The sequence below is a fragment of the Notamacropus eugenii genome, chromosome 5 (genome assembly GCF_028372415.1).
Source record: "Notamacropus eugenii isolate mMacEug1 chromosome 5, mMacEug1.pri_v2, whole genome shotgun sequence".
NCBI classification, from domain to species: domain Eukaryota; kingdom Metazoa; phylum Chordata; class Mammalia; order Diprotodontia; family Macropodidae; genus Notamacropus; species Notamacropus eugenii.
The window spans coordinates 420,091,998-420,114,696 of record NC_092876.1 but is presented as its reverse complement, the minus strand read 5'-3'; the positions used below and the strand labels follow the sequence as shown (position 1 = coordinate 420,114,696).

Here is a 22,699-nt window from a genome sequence, read left to right as displayed (position 1 = left end):
ATAAGGATGTATAAATATCTGTCCACAAGACATTTTTATCCTTAAATTTCATATTTAAAATTCAGAAAATTTTTCAAGTTGGAGAAAAAAGGCAAAAATGTAACTTTTAAGTATCTTGTCTGTCTAGCCTCACTATACATCATTCATTATACTGTACTCTCTGGTTCTGCCAAACTGTCCTGCTTCTCCATTTCTTATACACAGCACTCCTCTTCCCCACTATGGATTGTCCTTTGCACTGGTCACCTCCCATTCCTGGAGGGTGTTCCCTCCTCACTTCCACCTCATGGAATCCCTCACTTCCTTCAAGGCATAGTTCAAGCACCACTTTCAAGACAAAGACTTTCCTTCTTCCCTCCAACTGCTCATATTCTCTCTTGCTCTCTCTCTCTCTCTCTCTCTCTCTCTCTCCATATGCTGTATATATCTTCTTTGTACAAGGTTGTTTAGATGCTTTCTCCCTCATTAGATAGTGAGCTCTTTGAAAGTAGGGACAGTTTTTTGCCTTTTTGGTGTGTCTAGCTGCTTAACACATAGTATGTATTCTAACAAATGCTTGTTGATTAATTGACTGATTAGAGACGTAGATGTATGATATATGATCAGAGCTGCAGAATGTATGATACATTTCAAGCAGTTTAGCAATAAAGAAATTCATTTAGAGCAATTAAGCAGGGGTGGAGCCAATATAGGAAGAAACTGAGCATTTCTCCTGATTTTCCCCAACCCAACCGTCTAAACAACTTTTGAAAAATGTAATAAAATTGTGAGTGGGATAACTTAACATAAGTTATAGTATCTTATTTTCCAGCCCAGTACAGCTTGAGAAGAATGAAAGAGAGATCTGCTTGTGGACACTGGGGTGGAGGCTGACTGGGAACCCGAGCAGGGGAAGCAGTGGGTAGCACTCATGGGGTAGGGATGGAGGGCCATGACATAGGAGTACCAAGAGTTGTAAGGCACTAAATTCCTGGTCAGAAAGATATTACAGAAGACCCTTGTGCTAGCATTGGGTGCTAGACTGGGTGCTATTTGGTAGCTCCTTCACCTGTACCCAGGTACAGGTCCCATTTTGAGGACAGATAAATAGTTACAGTCTATGGTCACAAGGAAACAGAGATTCTACCTGGGTAAGAACCAGAACACAAACCAAGAAGAGAGTGACCAGAACTCTCCCTGGATTCAGATCACCTTGGAAGCTGAAACCTACAGGCCCCCAGATCTAAGTTCAGGCTAGCTATCCCCCTGCCTCCAAAAAATGAACAGTCCTAAAATAAGGTCCAAAATCAAGAAATAAGCTCTTAAAATGAGCCAACAACCAGAAAAGAACCTGTCCATAAAAAGGTTCTATGAAGATATGAAACTGAAGACACAAACTTAGAAGATGACAATAACTTAAAAACATCTACAAGCAAAATCTCTAAGAAAAATGCAGATTGAATACAAACCTAAAAAGAATTCCTAGAGGAGCTAAAGAAAGGGATTTTTAAAAGAATAAAAAAAATGATTTTACAACAATTAAGCAAAGACTTAACTTTATCTCTTTTATAAAAAAGTGTGCACACATATTTTGGTTACAAATATTTGTCTTTGGATTTTTGCAGTCTCTTTCAACAACGTTTGTGCATTTTTAACCTGACACCAGTAAAAACCTGTTTAAACTTGTCTGTACTTCAGGTTTTGGTTTGAATTGTTTCACAATGAAAGTGAGTTGGAGCCAGCTTGAAGAGGCTTGAGAGAGCCAATTGATAAATTTCCAATGTAAATACTTGTACCTTGGAAATAAGAAAATTCAAAATCAGGACTTGATTTATTGCTTTGTTGATTGTCTAAGATAGACTTAAAAAACAGAGGTTTTCCTTCTTGTTAAAAATGTTAATAATAACTTAAAAGTTTGTTGTAGTACATTTTCCCCCAGAGAACTAGTTATGAAAAATCTACCAGTATATTCCCATCATTGGCCTTATTGGTTACCAAATAACTATTCCAGTCATACATTTTATAATTAGATGGACAGATGAGCTTTGATTAAGAGATTTTTCTTTAATGAATTCTCAATACCTCATTCAAAGTAATGGGATATTTGGAAACCATCTTGCAAAGACTTGGCAAGACTTGCAAAGACAAATATTTAGTTTGTTTGGAAAGTTTAGTGGGTCAATAGAGAACCAATTTAAATTCTTAAATTCAGGATCTATTCTATATGTCGCTAAATATGTAAAGTTTATTTATATTAAAGTTCTTTAGTGGATAGATAGAATTGTGGAGTATTAGAGATAGAAGAGACCTTGCATATCATCTAAGATCAATCCTTTCATTTTTATACATAAGGAAATAAAGGCCAAGGAAGTCAAAGATTATTTAAAAAATTATTTATGTTAACTTTTTAAATGTAATTTTTAATTAATTTTTAATTTTAATTAATTTAAGAATTTTAATTTATTATTTTTATAGTTTATAATTTTTATTATTGTTTTTACAGAATAGAAAATATGATATCTGGTCTTTTCCATGGTAATTCATTAAACCAAACCATCCTTATTAAAATGACAGACACTTAGAAAAGTTTTCCTACAATGGTTTCGATGGAAGTGTTTAATTTCCATTAATTAAAATATCATAATTTAATTTTTGCTTGCATAGTACTTTGGTGCACTTAGCAATATATAGATTTTGGTTCCCTAGTCTGATTTCATGACACATTCTTTTGTGTCTTGAATTTTTAAATATGTTCTTAAAATAACACTTAAAAATAATACTAAATTTAAACATAACTCTAAATAAGTAATGCTTAAAATAACACATTAATTTGAAAATTAGTGAAATTCTTACATAACTTTTAGGGAGAGTAAAGTCGAGCAAAAATCACACAACATGATATCACATCTTAAAATAAGTCATGAATCATTGTATATGAGCACATTATTAACACAATATAGCATAATTATGTTTTTAGTCATACTTTTATAGTTTTATAATTTACACTTTTATAGTATTATAGTTTACTATGCATTAGTAAATATTTCTCTGAATTTAATCATTTACCTTCATGTTTTATTCTCCCCCAGCCAGCAATAGAACAGTTCATTCCTGGAGGAAAAACTTGACTTGCTTCAGGTAAGCAAATAGGCTGTATATAATCTGTCAAAATAATTAAAGATATGTAAAGTATGAAAAAGATATTTTATATATCTAGTTCATATTTTTACCATCCTGATGAGGACATAGTTTTTAGAGGTCAATTATTTCAGATTTAATGAAAAGAACTTTTGATTTTGTCTTTTTAAGCCAACGTTTTTTAAAATGATGGCACTAAAACAAAAGGATTTTAAAATAATTACATAAAATTTCAAAATCGGAATATTGACTCTTGTCCTGGTCCACTCTACCACCACCCTCTGCCCCATTAGTTATTATAGTCAGTTTATAAGCAACAAGTATGAAGGAGGAAGTAGGATTGCAAAGGAGAACCTTGTGTGTTCATCCTTCGTTGCCGAAGAAGACCATGCCATCAGAGAAATGATGACATGACTTGCACTTGACTTTGTTTTGAGTGAGGGAGGGCTGTGCAGGTCACCAGCCTCACTTCTCCTCTAGAGCCATCTGAATCCAGTGACCTGATATTTCTCAAGATGACTGGAGGTGACCCAGGTTGCACAGGGAGACCTTGGACCCTTTAGGCCAAGGTCTTTGCAGGCACTCACTTAGGGTGAGGTAACACCCATTCATTGAATAGGCCTGTTTAAGAAGTAGTCAGGGCATAGCCCCTTTAATGAGGTCAAGAAAAAGAAAGACACCAGGCTGGGTGGGAAACAGCCACAGTTACTATTGATAATCACTCTCAAGCTAGGAGGGTCCAGAAGAACCCTCAGGCAGGGTCCTAATGGAGTCCCAGTTTCAGAGTGTAGTAGGTCCTCTCTCCTGTCCCCTGTACTGCCCTCTCCTAAAGAAAAACCTAGAAGTCATGCATAGACCATCACAAAGAACAAAGGAGCATAATTTACAAATTGTATCATATATTAAGCAAAATTCGTATCCTGGTGATGTGCTAAATCAGCAGAAGCCATCTAGACACTCCTGTCAAGGCCTTTTGGCCTTATGATGTGTAAATCTCAGACAAGTTCCAGATATTCTTAGTAAGATCAGCAGAACACCAAATGGTACTGATGAAATGATTTGGATACGGCATTCAACTAACCCTGAGGTGGCACAGATAAAAGTCTTTTCTCCCAAAAAAATCCTATAAAATGAAACCTCAATCTCCTGCTTCCTGAGCATTCTTCCTTCCTTGAAGTTTCCCTCCTATTGGAGGGCTCCCCATCCTCTTCCTCATACTCTCTGCTTCACCACCTCATCTCATGTTCTTATGCCATCTGCCTCTGTACCTTTGTACCTTTATGTGCTTTTGCCCCCACACCCTCTATGCCTAATTATGCATTCAGTGTGATTGATTGCCTCTCTGTTCCTAATTTCCAGTCATGGTCTTTCCTGGAGACTACTCAAAGAATTGGGGTGCCCATTCCCTTTTCATAATTTCACAAATTAACTATTAATTCACCATCTAATCCCTGAATAAACAATCCCTCTGCAACATACATGAGAAGTGGTCATTCAGTCTTTTCTTAAAGATTTCGGAGGGAAAACCTTCACAAAATGTCAGACTTAACTATTTGATGACTGTAATGGTTAGGAAGTTTTCATAATTAAGATTTAATTCCTTCATTAGAATGTGAAATCCTTCAGAGGAGAGACTGTTTTTGCCTTTCTTTGTAATCACAGTGCTTTCACCCAATAAATGCTTGTTAACTTGATTTGGCAAACTAGTGGATAGAACACTGAACCTAGAATAAGGAAGACCTGAGTTCAAACGTGGACTGACACTAGCTATGTGCCCTTGGGCAAGTCACAGCCTCTACCTCAGTTTCCTAACTGTAAAATGGGAATAAGAAACCCATTTCCCTCAGTTCCCCATCTGCAAAATGAGCTGGAAAAGAAAATGGCAAACTACTCCAGTATTTTGCCAAGAAAACTCCAAATGGGATCAAGAAGAGTCAGACACACCAGAAACAACTGAATGACAACAGTCTGGCTGGGTTGTTATGAAACTCAAATGATATGGTGCCTGGCACATAGCAAGTGCTATACAAATGCTACTTATTATTTATTGACAAATACCAGGAGATAGTTACCATGTCACCACTTTGCCCACCCTCACTATCAGTCTTCTCTTTTTCAGGGTAGATTTGCAGTTCTTTCAATCCTTATTTCTTTATATCTCATGGTGGAGATGTAGTGGAAAGGAGGCTGGATTTGAAGTCAGAAGACCTCGGTATGAATCCTAGCTTTCCTCTTAGTATCTGGATGACCCTTCAGAAATCACTAAATCTCTTTGTGTCTCAGTTCCCTCATCTGCAAAAATGATGGGGTTGAACTTGATAAGATCTAAGGTCCCTCCAGGTTCAAAATCTAAGCTTCTATGGAATGGTCTCAAAGTCCTTTCATCTTTCCCTGGACACTCAGGACTTTGTCATCATGTCATTAAAATGTGGTTTCCCAAACTAAACACAATATTCCATACATAGTCCAAGAAGGGAAGAATACATTGGGACAACCACCTCCTTATCCTGGACATTATGCTTCAATGTAGCATTAGCCTTTTTGATTGCTATGACGCTTCTTTGATTTAAACTGAACTTGTAGTCTGGTAAAACTCAGGGAACTTTTTCAGATGCACAGCTGCCCAGTTGTCCTTCTTGTGCTTTTTTTAACCCAAGTTTAAGACATTTATTTCTATTACATATTCTATTTTATTCCAGTCTAGTCCATTGTATGCTATACCCAATTTTATTGCTTGTTGTATTAGATATTAGACATATTTTGGGATTCAAATTCTGTGATTTGACATATTAGATATACCTCTCAGCTTTGTGTCTTCTGCAAATATGACACACAGTCATCCTTTAACATATTTTTCCATGTTTTAGATCAACAGCACAGTTGAACAGACTGGCCTTTCTGAATTGATCTAACTATACTACTTAGTATTACATTTACCCCTATTTCCTCATCTCTTCCACAAGAAGAACATGAAAGACATTGTCTAATATTTTAAAAATCTAGGTATATTATGCCCACAACATTTCTTTGATACTTTTAAAAATAATGTCAGTCTGATGTAAGAGAGGGTACCCAGGGAGACTCCAAGCAAAAGATTTTTAGGGGCTAAAAGACAGAGACATAAAAATATAGAGAGGCGTGCTTGCTGCAGCAGTACATATACTAAAATTGGAATGATACAGAGAAGATTAGCATGGATATAAATGTTAAACTTGATGAAAAATATAATTAATCTTTGGAAACCTTTGGTGGCCAGAAAATAATGTCCTCAGGTGATGTACAATAACTAGCAAATAAAGGCATCCTGGAATGGCATTATAAAAAAAAAAATACAAAAGGGAGAACTTTTGGGTGTAAATCATATATTCCCTACCCTAGAAAAGGTATAAAGCTTGAATACCTTAACTCCATGTGAAGAGACCAGAGAGACAATGAACTTGCCTCCAGGACACAGACTGTATTCATACTTTCATTCCTGGTCAGTCATCTACATAAAATTCCCAAAGGAGTTTTGAGAAGCAAAACAGACTGAAGTGAAACTAGTACCTTACCGAGAGCAGGAGCTTTTTATTTAGGTAGAATGTGTCCATCAGAGAAGTAAACCTTTTCCCATTTCTGGCCTAGAGGTAACAAAAAACCTCAGATGGAAGCTCTGAGGGAGAAAAAGGGAGACAAATTCTACCAGTTGTGCTTTCTTGATTGCTGCTTATATAGTGAAAGAGCTAAAAATTCTAGCAATCCAGATGATAGATGCATGATAACACTTTATTTTAAGGATAGCACATCACTACACAGGACAAGTCAGTTGCAGAAGGTAGAACAAGACTCTTCACTTCTCTCCTCTAATACTGCCATCACCTTGGTACAATCCCTCTTCTCCTCACATCTAGACTAACACAATAGCCTACTGTTTAGCCTTCCTGTCACAATTCTCTCCCCACCCCAATCCAACCTCTATTCAGCCACCAAAGTGATTTTCCTAAAGCACAGGTTCAACCGCGTCACCCTGTCTCGCCACTCAATAAACTTCAGTGACTCTCTATCCCTTTCAGGATAAAATGTAAAATCTTTTGTTGGACATTCAAAGATCTTCATACCCTAGTTCCCTAACCCCACCCCCTAATCTTTTTACACATTACACCTTGCCACATACACTTCAATCCAGTGATACTTATTTCTCCCAAAGACACTCCATTTCTTGGTTCTGGGCATTTTTGCTAATTATCTCCCATTCCTGAAATGTTCTTCTTCCTCATCTCCTGGTTTCCTTCACTTCTTTCAAGTCCCAGTTAAAATCCTACCCTTATAGGAAGCCTTTCCTAATTCCCTCTTGATTCTAGAGCCTTCATTCTATAGATGATTTCCTATTCATCTTGTGTGCAGCATATTTGTATGTAGCTGTTTGTATATTGTCTCCCCTGTTAAATTGTAAGCTCTTTGAAGGCAAGGATTGTCTTTTGTATTTCACTGTATATCCCTAGCGCTTAGCACTGTATCTACATAGTTAGGCATTCAATAAATACTTATTGACTAATAGAGTGATGGCTTTGAAATGTCCAACAGGAAGTTGATGATGTGAGAATGGGTGGTAGGAGAGTAACTAGGGCTGAAATCCATGATAAATAATGGGGTTCCCAAAGAAGAGAAAGTGAAACGCGCAGGACAGAGGTTTGGGGTTTTGTTTCTCTGTTTTCTTTCCTGTCTCTGTCTCTCTCCATTTTGATCTCTATTTGTGTGTTTATATTTCTTTTTATGTCTGTGTCTGTATGTCTCTTTCTGAGCGTCTGTCTGTCTCTCTCCATACTCTATGTATATGTCTAGCATCCTGTGTATCTGTCTCTTCTCCATCTTCTTTTCTCTGTTTCTGTCTCTTTTCTGCCTACTTGTCTTTCTGTAATAAGCAGGTGTTAATCTTTAGAGACCACTTAAATTATCTAAAATCTCTCATAATTCTGAGATTCTTATATGGTCTTTTAAAATTATTAATTCATATTAACTGATCTCAACATCTCTCCTTATTCCTCTTTCAGGTGATTATCTTTTTAATACTCATATAAAGAATCTTAGATTTTTGGAATATCTTTTAATTTAAACCAATAGCTCATATTTAAATTGTATATTTAAAATGCTTCCTGCACCTGATAGTGAATATGTTATTTCCATTTTGTAGATGAGTAAACTGAGGCTCTGAGATATCAAGTAATCAAGATTTCTTGACCCCAGGTTCAGTGCTTTTTCTATTATACCATACTGCTGCCCTCAATCAAGATGAAGGAAGTTTCCTTCTAACCAAATCTATAATTCTACATCTTTTGAAAAGTCACCACAACACGAAAATCTTCCAGTATTTTGTATCAGTTACATAGTACATGCCCAGTTTGTGCCTTTGGTATTTTGAGCTCTTTAGCATATAGATCTAGAATTTCTATGTATTAAATTCTATAAGGACTCTACAGAACTACAGGTGGGTGAGTCATGTATAAGTATTTGGTTCCTTTCTTTTTAATGTTTTTTTCATTTGATTTCACTGCTTTAAAGCTCAAAACTTACACTCTACTTGATCACTTTTTGGAAAATTACTGTCAGGTACCTTAACTGAAATAATCAAATTATTTTATTTTCTTTACCCAGTTATATTTGTCATAATGTCTGTGATGAATTTCCATATTTTTGAATACCAAATTAATTAATTTTGATAAATTGCTTAAATAAATTCAAACAGACTAGATTTACATAATGACTTACATAATCATTCATAATGATTTTATTTTCTTTTACCTGTGTAATTCACTTTGGATTCAAGATGCATCAGGGCAATGTCGCTGTCCTTTGTCCGCTTATTGTAATGTGGATTCATGATAATTTGATCAATCAGCTGAATTACTGTTTGAGAATTTGTCAGATTCAATGTACTGTGAAGACCTAGGACTGCTTTCCACCGGGATGTTATTAAATTCCTCCTAGAGGAGTAAAATAAAAAAAATACAATTACAGTTCACCTTGCTTCAGGCTCTGTTATGCTCTCCGAAGATCTCCACTTATCAATATTCTTTCAATTCACTTGATTCTCTTAAATTCCTGGTAGCTTCTGAATTCCCCCGATATTAGATCCACTCCTTTCAATAAGGAACATGGGCCCCAGATTGAAAGTCCCAGATTTAAAGAGATGGCAGCAACAGCAATTAGCTGTGGGGGACACAAGGAAAATTTTGTGAATCCATGATGGCATATCTGGGTACACAGTGACTATCTGAATCATAAGGTTTAAATATGTTAATTGGAGAGTTTTGTATTTTTTTGTATTTATAATTGCATGACATAAATAATTTGTTATATTCCATTTAAATACATCCTTAGCTTTCTAACAGTGCAGATTAAATACACTAGCATGTTATACCTTGAACATGCATAGGAATTCCTAATCATATTGTTAATGAATAGCTTTGTGCAAAGAATCATTGGTGGGCTTTTGGAATTAAGCAGACTTAGAGTTATTTACAGCATACACACACTGCACAAAGACTTGCTTGGAATGGATGAGATGATTACAATTGACAACAGAAATGGCACAACCGCTCAATTCCTACTTTGTTTTCTGTGCAAAAGAGAATGACTTTTACTTTATAAATGACAATCTAAAAATGAATATTAGAGACTTAATACCCAAGATAATTAAGGAGTTAAGAGCATCTTTGATGAGTTCAGTTACCTGGACAAGAGATATGCTTAGGTCTTGAAAGAACTACCAGATGTGATTGTGGAAGCATTGTTAGTGGACTTTGAGAGATTATAGAAAACAAGAGAAATGCCAAAAGATAAGTGAAGGGCAGAAGTGGCCCTGATTTAGAAGAAAAAAAGTATAGACAGTGAACTTTAGTTTGACTACTGGGAAAACTTTAGAAATGATCATTAAAGAGATGATAAATATCTAGAAAAGGAAGCAGGTAATTAGAAAACCATCATGGGCTTTATCAGGAACTAGTCATGCCAAATTAAACCAATTTTTTTTTCATGTAATTACAAAAGAAGTAGATGAAGGATGTTGTAGACACTTTTTACCTATATTTAAAGAAGTTTTTGATAAAGTATCTCATACTATTCTCACGCAGAAGATGAAGATCTGTAAACCAATTGATAATATAATCCAATGGATTCAGAAATGATAGGTGGTTGGATTCTAAGAGTATTTCTTAAAAGTTTAATGTCAGCATGATAGGACTTCTTTAGTGGAGTACCTCATGAATTTGTACTTGGCATATGCTGCTTAGTAGTTTTAGAAATGATTTAGATACATGGTATTCTTACAAAATCTGTAGATGACACAAAGCTGTGAGGAACACACTGAGTGACACACTGGTAGATAGTCAGGATTCAACTAACACTAACACACTTAAACAGACATAGAAGCCTCAAACTTACCCATATACACAATGTGCTGCTGTGACCAGCCACTCATTGTTAATAAGAGAAGCACCACATATAGGGCGTTCATCGAAAAACAGAGAAACCATCCAGGGCCACGCCCCTTCCTTGGCATTACTTCCACCAACAATTTTAGTGTTGATTTCTTGAGTTACTAGTTGTTTCCCACAAGCTATTAAAAATAAAATGGGATGAAGGAAATAGACAGCATAGTTAAATTGCTTGAGTTTCCTTTAATAAATATTTAATAATTAAAATATTCTTTTAGGTAATATAAACTGAATTAAAGCTTTGAGAAAACTTGCAAATATACTTACGTTTCTGATCACAGGATAAGTGAATCAGTAAATCATCAGAACATTTTTTGCTGTAACAGAAGAATAGTTATTACATTTCAAAAATTTGAACATGGTATACATGTATGAAGTGAATGTTCAGTCCTTTCAGTTGTGTATGACTATTTGTGACCCCATTTAGGATTTTCTTGGCAAAGATACTGGAGCGTTTTTGCTGTTTCCTTCTCCAGCTCATTTTACAAATGAGGAAACTTAGGCAAAGAGGATTATGTGACTTGCCCAGGGTCACACAGTAAATATCTGAGGTTATATATGAACTCAAGACTTCCTGACTCCAATGTACTCTAATGTACCACCTAGTTGTCCTCGGGATCTAGATGCATACAAAAATTTTAAAGTAAAACACTTTAATCATTATCTTTTTCTTATAGAAATGATTACATTACATAAAGATTACTACAATGAAATATAAGCAACATGACTGAATTCATTTATTCTATAGAAATATGCCTGGATGTCAAAATAATTTCAAAAAAGCCAAACATTCATTAATAAAGCAGAGGAAATTAGGACAATAACTAGGACAAATGATATTTAAGTGTCAAATCTAAACCATGAGAAAGATCAGTATATCATAAAGAATTAAAAATACTAAGATGCAATGAGATATTGCTATACTGTTAATCCCCTGTCATTTTACCTATAATTTTCATTATATTAATATGAGTGACTATAACCACTTACTTATAGGTTGATAATCTCACATACTACATGAATACAGTAATCTTTTTTTCTTAATTAATTTTTAGTTTTTAACATTCACTTTTTTAAGATTTTGAGTTCTAAATTTTCCCCCCACCTTCTTTCCTCCCCTCCCCAAGACAACATGCAACCTCATATAGACAATACATGTACAATCATACTAAACATATTTTCACATTAGTCATTTTGCAAAACAAGAATCAGAGCAAAAGGGAAAAACCATGAGAAAGAAAAAACAAAAAGAGAAAACAATATGCTTCGATCTGCCTTCAGATTCCATAGATGTTTCTCTGGATGTGGATAGCATTTTCTATCATGAGTCTGCCCCTCACCAAACTCCTCAAAATAGAAAATGCATTGGACTTTATCCTGATGGGAAAATTCAAGACAAAACTATAGGGAGTTATTTTTCTAGTTCTGGCTGGCATAAGGAGGCAGATCGAGTAGTCTGTGGACACTGAGGATGAGGTCTGACCAGGAGCACCTGTGAGGAGTACTCTAGCATACAGAGAGAGCCTGAGACTGAGTATAAGAGGAGGTCCTTAAGCCATACCAGGCCATGCTTAGACCTATACTTTGGCACCTCTACTACAATAGAGGCTGACAGCTTTATTGCCCTCTATCTAATTCTAGATCACAGAGCAGGACTGATAAGGGGTGGCTATGTGGTGAAAATAGGGGACCTTTTCTGCCTAGGAATGGTGTTCCTGAGTAAGGAACACTTGCCCAGTAGAGTAAGAAAGGAGTAGGTTTAGAGGCAAGCAGAAGCAGTGTAGCTCTGAGGCCTGCAGAGAAATAACTGAGGCAAGAATTCCAGAGCAAAGGAGAACTTGCATTTCTATCACTTAACCAATAGAGTTTCTTAGCTGACTGCTAGAGGTTGAATCAAGCAGCAACCTACTATTGCATAGACACAAATCCATTCAGAAATTTTCAGAGCTCAGATCAGGGGAAAACAATCAGACTTTGCCCTGGATGAGACCTCCACAGGAGTGCTGAAAGCTTTTGGGGATAAGACTGAATTGTACCTGAGATCCTGGAATAAGGCAATGCTCAATAGTCTAAGAAAGCAGAAACAAGACAAACCAGACCTTTGCTTCAGAAGTACTCAGAGCCTGGATCTGTCATAAATCAGAAATTAGGTTGGAAGAAAGAGCAAACAAAAAAAGAATCTGATTATACAATATTATATAGACAAGGATGCTCAAGATACAAACCCAGAAGAAGAAAATAGCTTCAAAACACCTAAAAACAAAGCCTCAAAAAATGGGCAAAAATTCAATAAGAATATTTGGAAGAAAAAAAAACATTTAAGAAGCTTTTTTATAAATGAAATGAGAGTTTTAAAGGGAAAATTATAAAAGAAATGAGAGACAGAGAAGAAAAAATTGGAAAGGAAATTAACAGATTGACACATGAGAGGGTATATCACAGGCTTCCTGAAAATTAAAATAAACCAAATAGAAGCCAGTGATTCCATGAGGCAATAAGAAATACTAAAACAAAGTCTAAAGGCTAAAAAAACCAGAAAATGTAAGGCATCACATAGCAAGAACAACTGACCCGGAGAACAGCTCAAGGAGAAAAAATTCAAGAATCATTGTACTCTCAGAATGTCATGGCCATGAAAAGACCGTAGACATCGTATTTCAAAAAATCTTTTAAGAAAACTTTCTAAGACCAGAGGGTAAAGTAGAAATAGAAAGAATCCTGCTTATGAAGAAATCACTAAATGAAAACATCCAGGAACATCATAGTCAACATTCAGTGTTTGGGTAAAAGAAAAATAATACCGCAAGTAGCCAGAAAACAAGAATTCAAGTACCAATATGCTACAATTGAGATACAGTATGATACACTAACTCCCACTATCAAGGAGCAGAGAACTTGGACTACCACGAATAACATATCCAGAAAAGCCAAATATAATCCTAAAGTGTGTGTGTGTGTGTGTGTGTGTGTGTGTGTGTGTGTGTGTGTGAGGGGGGTGGATCTTTAATGATCCTTAAAGAGGACTTGCAAACCTTCCTGGTAAAAAAACCAGAGCTGCAGTGAAACTTTGAAGTTCAAATGCAGGAGTCAAGAGAAACATAGAAGGGTAAACATGAATGAACAATGATAAAATACTAAATAAGGATAAATCGCTTATGTTCTAATATGAGATGATGCATGTACCCCCAATGAACCCAATTATCATCAAGGTCATAGAGGGAGAAAGTGTAGTTATGGTCCTATTGTGTGTGTCTTGATGATTTTAAGAGAAGAATTGAATGAAGAAAAGGAATACACAAGGTAGTAGGAGGGAGAAGGGAAAGTAAGATTAGGGAAATTATGTCACATAATCAATGTGACATCTATAAAAACAAGGTAATGGGAGTAGTGGCTGACTCAGACTTTACTCAGATCTTCACTGCTTGAAGGAGGAAAGAATACACACATACTCTAGCAAACACAACTAAGTACAAAAAATACATTTAATTTAACAAGGAAATGTGAGAAAAATAAGGGGGAATTAGTGGGAGAGTAGTTTAAGGAAGGAATTAGTCTTAAGCAAAAAACTCTGAAGATGTATAAAAATATAGCTCTTTTTGAGGTGACAAAATATGGGAATTTGAGAGGGTACCTATAAATTGAAGAGGAACTGAATAAATTATAGTATATAAACATGATGGCACATTATTGTGCTGTAAGAAATGATGAAAGAATTTTTTCATAGAAATTTGGAAAGACTTAAATGAATTGGTACAGAGTAAAGGGAACAGAATTAGGTGAACAATTTATATAATAACAGCAATTTGATATATAAAAACAATTTCAAAAGTATTAGGAGCTCTGATCAGTGCAATCATCAACCACAATTCCAGACTACTAATGATTAAACACGTCACCTCTCTCCAGATTGAGAGGTGAGGGACATTTTACAGAATGAGACATTTTGGTGGGTCATGCTCAATATGGAAATTTGTTTTGCTTGACTATACATATTTGCAACTATTATCTTGTTTTTCCTTTGAGTAAAACCAACTAATTCTCATTCCACTTTGTAATTGATTGTATTCTGTATCACTCCTCAATATGTTGTAAAATTGCCTAAGCCATGTTTCTTTTTCAATCTGAGTTAAGTTCAGAAGTTCAGCTTTCCTCTCTGAGCCAAGTTGTCCCATTAATCATCTTAATTAAAGGAATATATTGTCCCTACACATCTTCCTGCCAATGTGCAATTAAGAGAGAACTGTTATCTCACTAACAAGCCTTACAAGATGCAGATGGGTTCCAGGAAGTCGCCTTTCTCTACAATGCTGTCTGTCCTTAAAGAAAGTCTGGACTGTCATTGCTGTGACTCTAATTAACCATGCAGCGGGGCACCACCAGTGAGCTTTCCCTAGCAACTAGATGAAAGGAGTAGTTTTTGCTAGCCTGCATTATGAACTTCCATATAATCATAGTTTTCCATTATCTATGATACTTCAGACTTTGGAACCATTCATATGGTTTTATGTTCCCTGTTCTTTGTTCTCCTTATCAAAATTATAGAAAGGCTAGTAAACCCTACGTCATAATCTTTTGACTGACCAAGGAGTTGAGAGACTGCTTTTATTGGTAATTACTAATTAGCCTTACCAATAAATTGAATATGCTCAAAATTTTATGCCTCAGTTTACCTTCATTTCAATCACAGCGTTTTCATTTTCAACTGAATGGGGGAAGAAGAAAAGGCAGATTTTTCCTACTTTAAAAAAATATAATAAAAATAAAGAAAAGATTTGGAATAGCCACTGTGAGAGTGGGATGATGAATTCATTATTAAGGTGGAAAAGGATTGCTTCATCACCCTGAAGACTCAGTTAAATTTATGTAATATTAATCTGTAATGGATTCAGTCAGCATGGTTTCATGACTTTCTCCAACTCTGTCCAGAATTATGAGAATAGAATACAAGCCAGCAGATGATGGGAAAATCCAATGTTGAGGCTTAGTAAGACATGATCCCTAGTAGGACAAGTAATCAAGAGACTCACGAGAAGAGGACGGTTGAACTAGATTACTAGGAGATCAAGTTGTGGAAGGAACCATAGGACAGCTATGGTAAAGGTGATGACTTTAGAAATAACTGATATGTGTAGTGATCATTGGAGGTCATAGTGAATATGAAGAACAGGATTTAGAAGACAGGAAAAGACTGAAAAATGAAAGATTCTGATCAGATAAAGGAATTTCAGAGTTCATGAGTGTAGAAGTGGAACATTTGTAGGTGATGGCAAGATCAAGACTTTGTCTCTGAGGTAGTGTGGAATAATAGGTAATGGAAAATGAGCAAATTGTGGAAATGGGACATTAGAACGTTGGATGGAGTATCAATATGTATGGAGTGTTCTAGTATGAAGGCAGGATATGGGGAGGAAAGGAAGACCCCAAGTCAGATGCTGAATTCAATGAGGAAAAAGGATAGGGATAGCCTAGACACAAGACCATATTATCCCTTTCACTAAGGACAAGGCACCTATTCCATACCAAAGTAGTCCTCAACCTGTCCCCACCTGGCAAAATGAAACTCTCTCATCTCAGAGAGAGTAGGCTGCCCCTAACGAAGACTAGTTGTATCATTACCCACCTAACTGCCCAGATCAGTATCCAACCTTCCAGAAAATATGTCCATGACAAATTGATGCTATCCTGGAAAGGAGATGGGCTCCTATGGCTAGGGGTTTCTTGGATCCTTTCTCTAGGAAGACTTAATTGATGAGAATATACTATTTTCAGACATAGTTCTAGCTGAGCCCTTCCTCAGCCTCAAGATTCTTGCCCTCTCAGAGGTTTTCATATACCCTGGAGAAGTAGCTCAGGTCCCCTTCAATTGACCAAGTTCCTTTCCTTTTTCTGGGAACTCCTTCCCAAAATAGTCTTGGGGAACCAAGGACTGCTATGTTAGCATCTTGCTATCTCGTGTTGTTGGAAGATGTCTTACTTTCTAATAGCACTGGGAAAGTGAGATTGTTGCTATATGATGAGTGCGTTATTACTTAGAAGAAAAGAGAGCCCTTATTTTACCTTATTAGGTAATTTGGAATTATTGGAGCCTATTTAGCCACTTGTGGAAGAAGAGAGAAGGCTCTCCACAGAGTTCTGTAGGGAGACAAAGATTTTGTATCATTCTTATGATGAAGCTTTCAGGGAGGGAGAGGTTTTGGCAAGTGGGCCAGGGGATTCTGAATGGGTAGTGTGGTACAGGGAAACTTTGACATGAGAGAGGTTGTGTGCAAGAGGCTTATGACCTCTTTGCCTCTTTACTACCAATGGCCTTCATGTGAAATGTAGAATTGGGGGCTGTCAGAAGTGTCCATTCAGGGGTCTTGATGGTCCTGGAGCTGATCCTGCTCATTATTCCCACCTCACATCAGGAGACAAAATCTGACTATACTGGGGTGTCATCTGTGCTATGGCTTTGATGTTCTCTGCTGCTGTTGTTCATCATCACCACTTTGTTATTAGGGGAACCACTGTGAACTTCAAAGATAGAGTATTACTCATCACATGGACCAAACTGAGAGATTCTGAAACTGTCTTTCTGAAGGAGTAAGGAAAGGCTTGCAGCTTCTGGGTTTTGTATTTCTTCACGTTTTTGTTTGTTTCTGGTTTTTCCTTTTCTCCTCTTCTCCCTATCTTAGAATTAGCCATGGTAGGAGGATTGTCTAATCACTTAAGTGGTATAACGTCCTTTAGAAAAGGATTAGGACCTTGCCAGCAAGGGACAGTATGTAGTTGGCAGCAGTTTCCTGACACATATCCCTTTTCCCTGACCCAATTTTCTCCCCACACAACTTCTTTTGGCCCTAGCTTCCCTTGCTACTTCTCTGGTGAAGCTTCCTCCCTTCGCTAATCCTGATTGGCCCCAGTTTCTCTGATATAGCTTACAGAGTGTCAATGACTCTGCCCTATAATCATTTAAAGTCTCATCCAATCTAAACCAAAGACACCATCACCAATCTCCAATGTTAGAGTTGGCTGTGCCCTTGCCTTATCCTGGAACTTGGTACCCTCTCCCTTCCATATTGGATGGCAAAGAAAGGAAAAGCCTGGATATCTTGGCTACCCTTGGTCTTTTGGCTTGGAATTTCTTGTTTAACACTGGTGCCACGTTGGTGAAGGACTTCACCTCACACTTGGACTATTGCAATAATAGCTCGCTGGTTGATCTCCTTACCTCAAATCTATCCCTACTTCACTCCATTTTCCACTTAGTTGTCAAACTGATCTTCCTAAAGCTCAAGTCTGACTATGTCATGACCCTACTCAGTTAACTGCAGTGGCTCCCTATTGTTTCCAGGAGCAAACATAAAATTCTATTTGATATTTCAAATCCCCTCACAACCTAGCCCCCTCCTACCTTTCCTTATCAGTCTTCTTGCACATTATCCCCTTCAGGTAATCTACGATCCAGCGATGTTAGCTAGACACCCCATCTTCAGACTCTGTGTTTTCTCTGGCTGTTTGTTTTCCATGCATTGAATTTTCTTCCTCCTCATTTCTACCTCTGGATTTCCTTCAAGTCTCAGCTCAAACCCCACCTCCTGCAGGAAGCTTTTCTAGCTCCTCCTTAATTGTCATGCTTTTTCTCTTGTGTGATAGATAATAGCTAATTTACCCTGTATATAGATTGCTTTCATGTGGTCTCACCCATTAGACTATGAGCACCACTCCTGATTCAGGATTGTCTTTTGCATCTCCTTGTACCTCCAAGCAATTAGCACAGTGCTTGGCACATAGTGGGCATTAAATGCTTACTGACAGACCATGGAGGATGGCCACAGCAACAGGCTTCTACCACCTTTTCTGCGCCCTGGGGATCCTCCCAAGGTCGATGGGGTGAAGGAATTTAGAGCTGTACCTGGATCACTTTCCTCTGAGATGAGAGAAGTGTATGGGGGCAGGTCAAAACACAGCCTCTGTGACAGGCTCTTGCATTCTGCCCGGGGCCAGGGAGACCTACCCACCTGTTGAGAACAATCCTCTGACCTTGGCTCAACAATCAAATGCCTAACTCACTCATTGAAGCCATTCTGAGACCAGCTCTTCTTACCAGACCTGCCTTACCCAACTCAAATCATGCCCAGATAGACTTGAGTCCTCTCAGAACAGCTTGAAGCCCTATTCACCCCTTCTCAGTAGAACTGAATCATGCTCACCTACCGATAGGGACGCCACAAAGGCCAACTCAAGAACGAAATGGGCACTTCAACAATATCCCTTTAAGTTCTCTACCTCTCCCATCCATCACTTAAGAAAACTGCCCACCTCCTGTCAAGTATTCTTACCCTCTAACCTCCCGTCCTTGAACATTAGTAATTTGTTCTGTAGCAGTAACTTCTGAACCTCAGTAATCCTGATCTGAAACCAACTCCTTTCCAGCCAGGGAAAAGGAGAAAATAGATGGGATTGTATTTGGCATGTAGCTTTTTCAGCAATCCAAACTTCACCTTAATATAAAGATATCTTTTTAACACTCATGTTCTCTCAGTAATATTAATGGATAATGAATATAAGTAAACTGAAACACCTTAGCAGCAATGATGTATTATTTATCCATATACAGTTAGAAAAAGTGATGGAATAAACATGTAGCCGAAATTAGGAATAAAAGATATGCAGCCCAAATGCTACACTGTTACCCATGAAATATTAAAATATCTAGAGGAAGACCTCTAGTCTATTTTTTTGATGAACAAATCTATGATCTATTTATATAAGGACATAATCCCAAATTACAAAGTATAAGAAGGTGTGAATGGTTTATTATATATCCCACTGGAGTGAGTACATACATCAATGAATTATTTTAGTCATTCTCTTTTAATGATATTTAACTACTTATTTTTAATACATTCTGACCTATTTATCCCAGAACTTGTTATTTTCATGAGACTAATTTGCATATCTATTTGAGGGAATGAACACATTTGTATAACCTACCTGGGCATCAGGTTTAAACTGCCATTAAAACCTATACTTAGTTTGACAAATGGTCCACCGCCAGTTGAAAAAAGTTGTGATGATGTACTCACATTCCTGAAAAAACAAAATGCATAATCAGTTCACATATTAATTTCCTTGACTGGTGAATGAACATTGCCAAAGAAGTAACTCTAGTAATAAAAAGGAAATAATAGTGATTTTCCATGAAAGAAGAAGTATTTAGTATTTTTGACACACTCCTATTTAATTTCTTCAATAAATTCTACTCTAATAACTCATAAGGGCATAGAGTTGACCCTAGGTTTCCGAAAGCCAGTTTCGATAGCTCTTACTATGAAAGATATTCTTTCAATATGGGTCTGGTCTGATAATGAATTGTGTGAGTCTATCTTCAATAAATAACTTAGCTAAATTCAGGGAAGCTTATTACCAGAAGTGTGGCTACCAAATAATTCTTTTCCTTTCTTTTCTCTTTTTCTTTTTTCTTTATTTTATTTGTTTTCAGTGTTCTACAATCACTTCCATATAACTTAGATTTTTTCCCCTCTCTCAACCTCCTACCCCCTTACCAACCCCACTCCCTCCCTGAAACAGCACACAATTTTATATGGGTTCTACACATACGTTCCTATTAAATGCATTTTCATCATAGCATGTTGCATAGAAGAATTAGAATGAATGAGAGGAAATCATAAAACAAACCAAAATGTAATACAAAAGAAAATGATCTGCTACATTCTGCAATTGAATCCATAGTTCTTTGGATGTGGAAGGCATTTTGCCTTAAGAGAACACTGGAAATTTTTTAAGTCCTTGCACTCCAATGAAGTACTAAGTCTACCAGAAAAAATCCTCACACACTGTGGTTGTTGCTGTGTACAAAGTTCTCCTGGTTCTGTTCCTTTCGCTCAGCATCAGTTCATGTAAGTCTTTCCAGGCCTCTCTGAAGTCTTCCTGTTCATCATTTCTTATAGCACAATAGTATTCCATTACATTCATATACCACAATTTATTCAGCCATTCCCCAATTGATGGGCATCCCCTTGTTTTCCAGTTTTTGACCACCACAAAGAATGCTGCTATAAATATTTTTGTACATGTGGGACCCTTTCCCATTTTTATGATCTCTTGGGGATACAGCCCTAGAAGTGATATTGCTGGGTCAAAGGGTATGCACAATTTTATAGCCCTTTGGGCATAGTTCCAAATTGCTCTCCAGAATGGTTGGATTAGCTCACAGCTCTACCAACAATGAATCAGTATTCCAACTCTCCCACATCTTCTCCAACATTTATCATCTTCCTGTTTTGTCATGTTAGCCAATCTGATAGGTGTGATGCGGTACGTCAGAGTTGTTTTGATTTGCATCTCTCTAATCAATAGTGATTTAGAGCATTTTTTCATGTGACTATAGATAGCTTTAATTTCTTCCTCTGAAAACTGCCTGTTCATATCCTTTGACCAAATATCAGTTGGGGAATGACTTGTATTCTTGTACATTTGACTCAGTTCTCTCTATATTCTCTTTTCTCTTTTTTTTTGTTTCCTTTTGCTTTCTTTTCTTTCTTTTTGCCACAACAACTCATCACATCACTTTTTAAGGAATGAAGAGGTTGCCATATAGGTTTGGACTATTCACACAGATGAGAACACATGCAAAATTTGAAATATAAAGCTACTTTTGGAGTTGAAATCTACAGAAATGGTCTGAGTTGTTCAGTGTACTAACTCATATCTTGTGGGCTATGCATGTGACCCTTAATTCTGAGTGATATTTTAGCAATTTTACAATGATCACCTTTTTGGTGTACTGACAAGTAGAAAATATTACCAATTTTATGAAAACCAAATTGTGATTGTTTCTTTTTTGGGTCTTCAGTAGCAGTGGAGGTCTGTGGAAGCAATTTCCAGGTTGTACCTTCACAGGAGTTGATTTCTTTGACATTGATTGGAGGTGCTAGCCTGGTAGCAATGTCTTTGATCTAAGGCAGGGGTGGAGAACCTGCGGCCCTGAGGCCACACGTGGCCTTCTAGGTCCTTGGGCGTGGCCTTTTGCCTGAGTGCAAGTTTTAGGAACAAATCCTTTGATTAAAGGGATTTGCTCTGTGAAGTTTGGATTCAGTCAAAGGGTTGCACTTGAGGACTTAAGAGGGCCACATGTGGTCTTGAGGCTGCAGATTTCCCATCTCTAGTCTAAGGGCTACTGCTTTTCCCAGGATAAATGGACTTTCACTCTCCTGGGCTTTCTCCATTGAGAATGAAGAGAAGGCCATGGTTGAGGTGTTTTGACCTGTTTGGCACATGCCATTTCCTGTCTCTCCCTCAGGTTCTCTTGTTGCTTCAGAAAGGCACTTATTCTCTTTTGGTGCCTGTCGTCTTACTGGCAGTGGGTAGGGATAACTGGATTTCTTTACCTTTCTCTTTACCTTTACTCTAATATCTTCTTCAGATCATAATTCCTGCCTTCTGCTGTTCTTAAAATCTGACTTGACTTTCTGATCTGCATTTGGCAACTGGAACTTGATTCCTTCTTTCTCTTTTTAGACTTAATTTCTGTCTGTGTAGACCATGTTTGCAGCTGAAGTAGATTCATTCCTTTCCCTGTTCCCTGTTGACAGTGTTCTCACATCAGACCATCATGACTTCTGGTCCCTTGACTCCTGAACGTTTCTGGTATAACTGTCCTGCATGCAGTCCTGTTTCTTATCATGTTGCCAGGAGAGACCACTCCAGTACATGGACAAGATATACATGGTAAGAATAGGTCTCTGACATATACTAGGTGACTGTGACCTTCTGCAGGTTTTGGGAACAGGTGCCAACTGGAGGCTCTATTGCTTGATAGTCCAAGTTCCCATTCATAGACATGCAGAACTCCTACAAATAGAGCAAATTTAGGAATTTGCAGAACTCATATAAGTAGACCAGTTTATCTGACTTTTCCCAGATAATTTTGGGTGCACTGAAAGCTTATAGTTCCTCAGCCTGAGCTGTCATTGAGATCCTGGAAAAACACAATATTCAATACCCAAGGTATTGGGGACCTATGAGGAAAAAAGGTCAACCAAGACATTCCCCTCCTCCAAAAGAAGTGCACAGTGCTTAATTCTAGCATAAAATCTGAAGGAGTC

At 37.1% G+C, this 22,699-nt stretch overlaps 1 protein-coding gene and 1 pseudogene across 1 annotated transcript in view; one reads left to right on the top strand and one right to left on the bottom strand.

Annotated features, from left to right (window-relative positions):
- TMPRSS15 (transmembrane serine protease 15) overlaps positions 1-22,699 on the bottom strand; it is a 155,630-nt gene that overhangs the window by 9,549 nt on the left and 123,382 nt on the right. The window contains exons 19-23 of the mRNA XM_072614948.1: positions 19,566-19,661; positions 10,857-10,906; positions 10,537-10,711; positions 8,896-9,077; positions 3,046-3,141 (exon numbers count right to left, since the gene is read on the bottom strand). Coding sequence (XP_072471049.1) covers positions 3,046-3,141; positions 8,896-9,077; positions 10,537-10,711; positions 10,857-10,906; positions 19,566-19,661 — 599 coding nt within the window. The remainder of the gene's footprint in view (positions 1-3,045; positions 3,142-8,895; positions 9,078-10,536; positions 10,712-10,856; positions 10,907-19,565; positions 19,662-22,699) is intronic.
- Positions 6,256-6,354, top strand: LOC140509360 (U6 spliceosomal RNA; annotated as a pseudogene).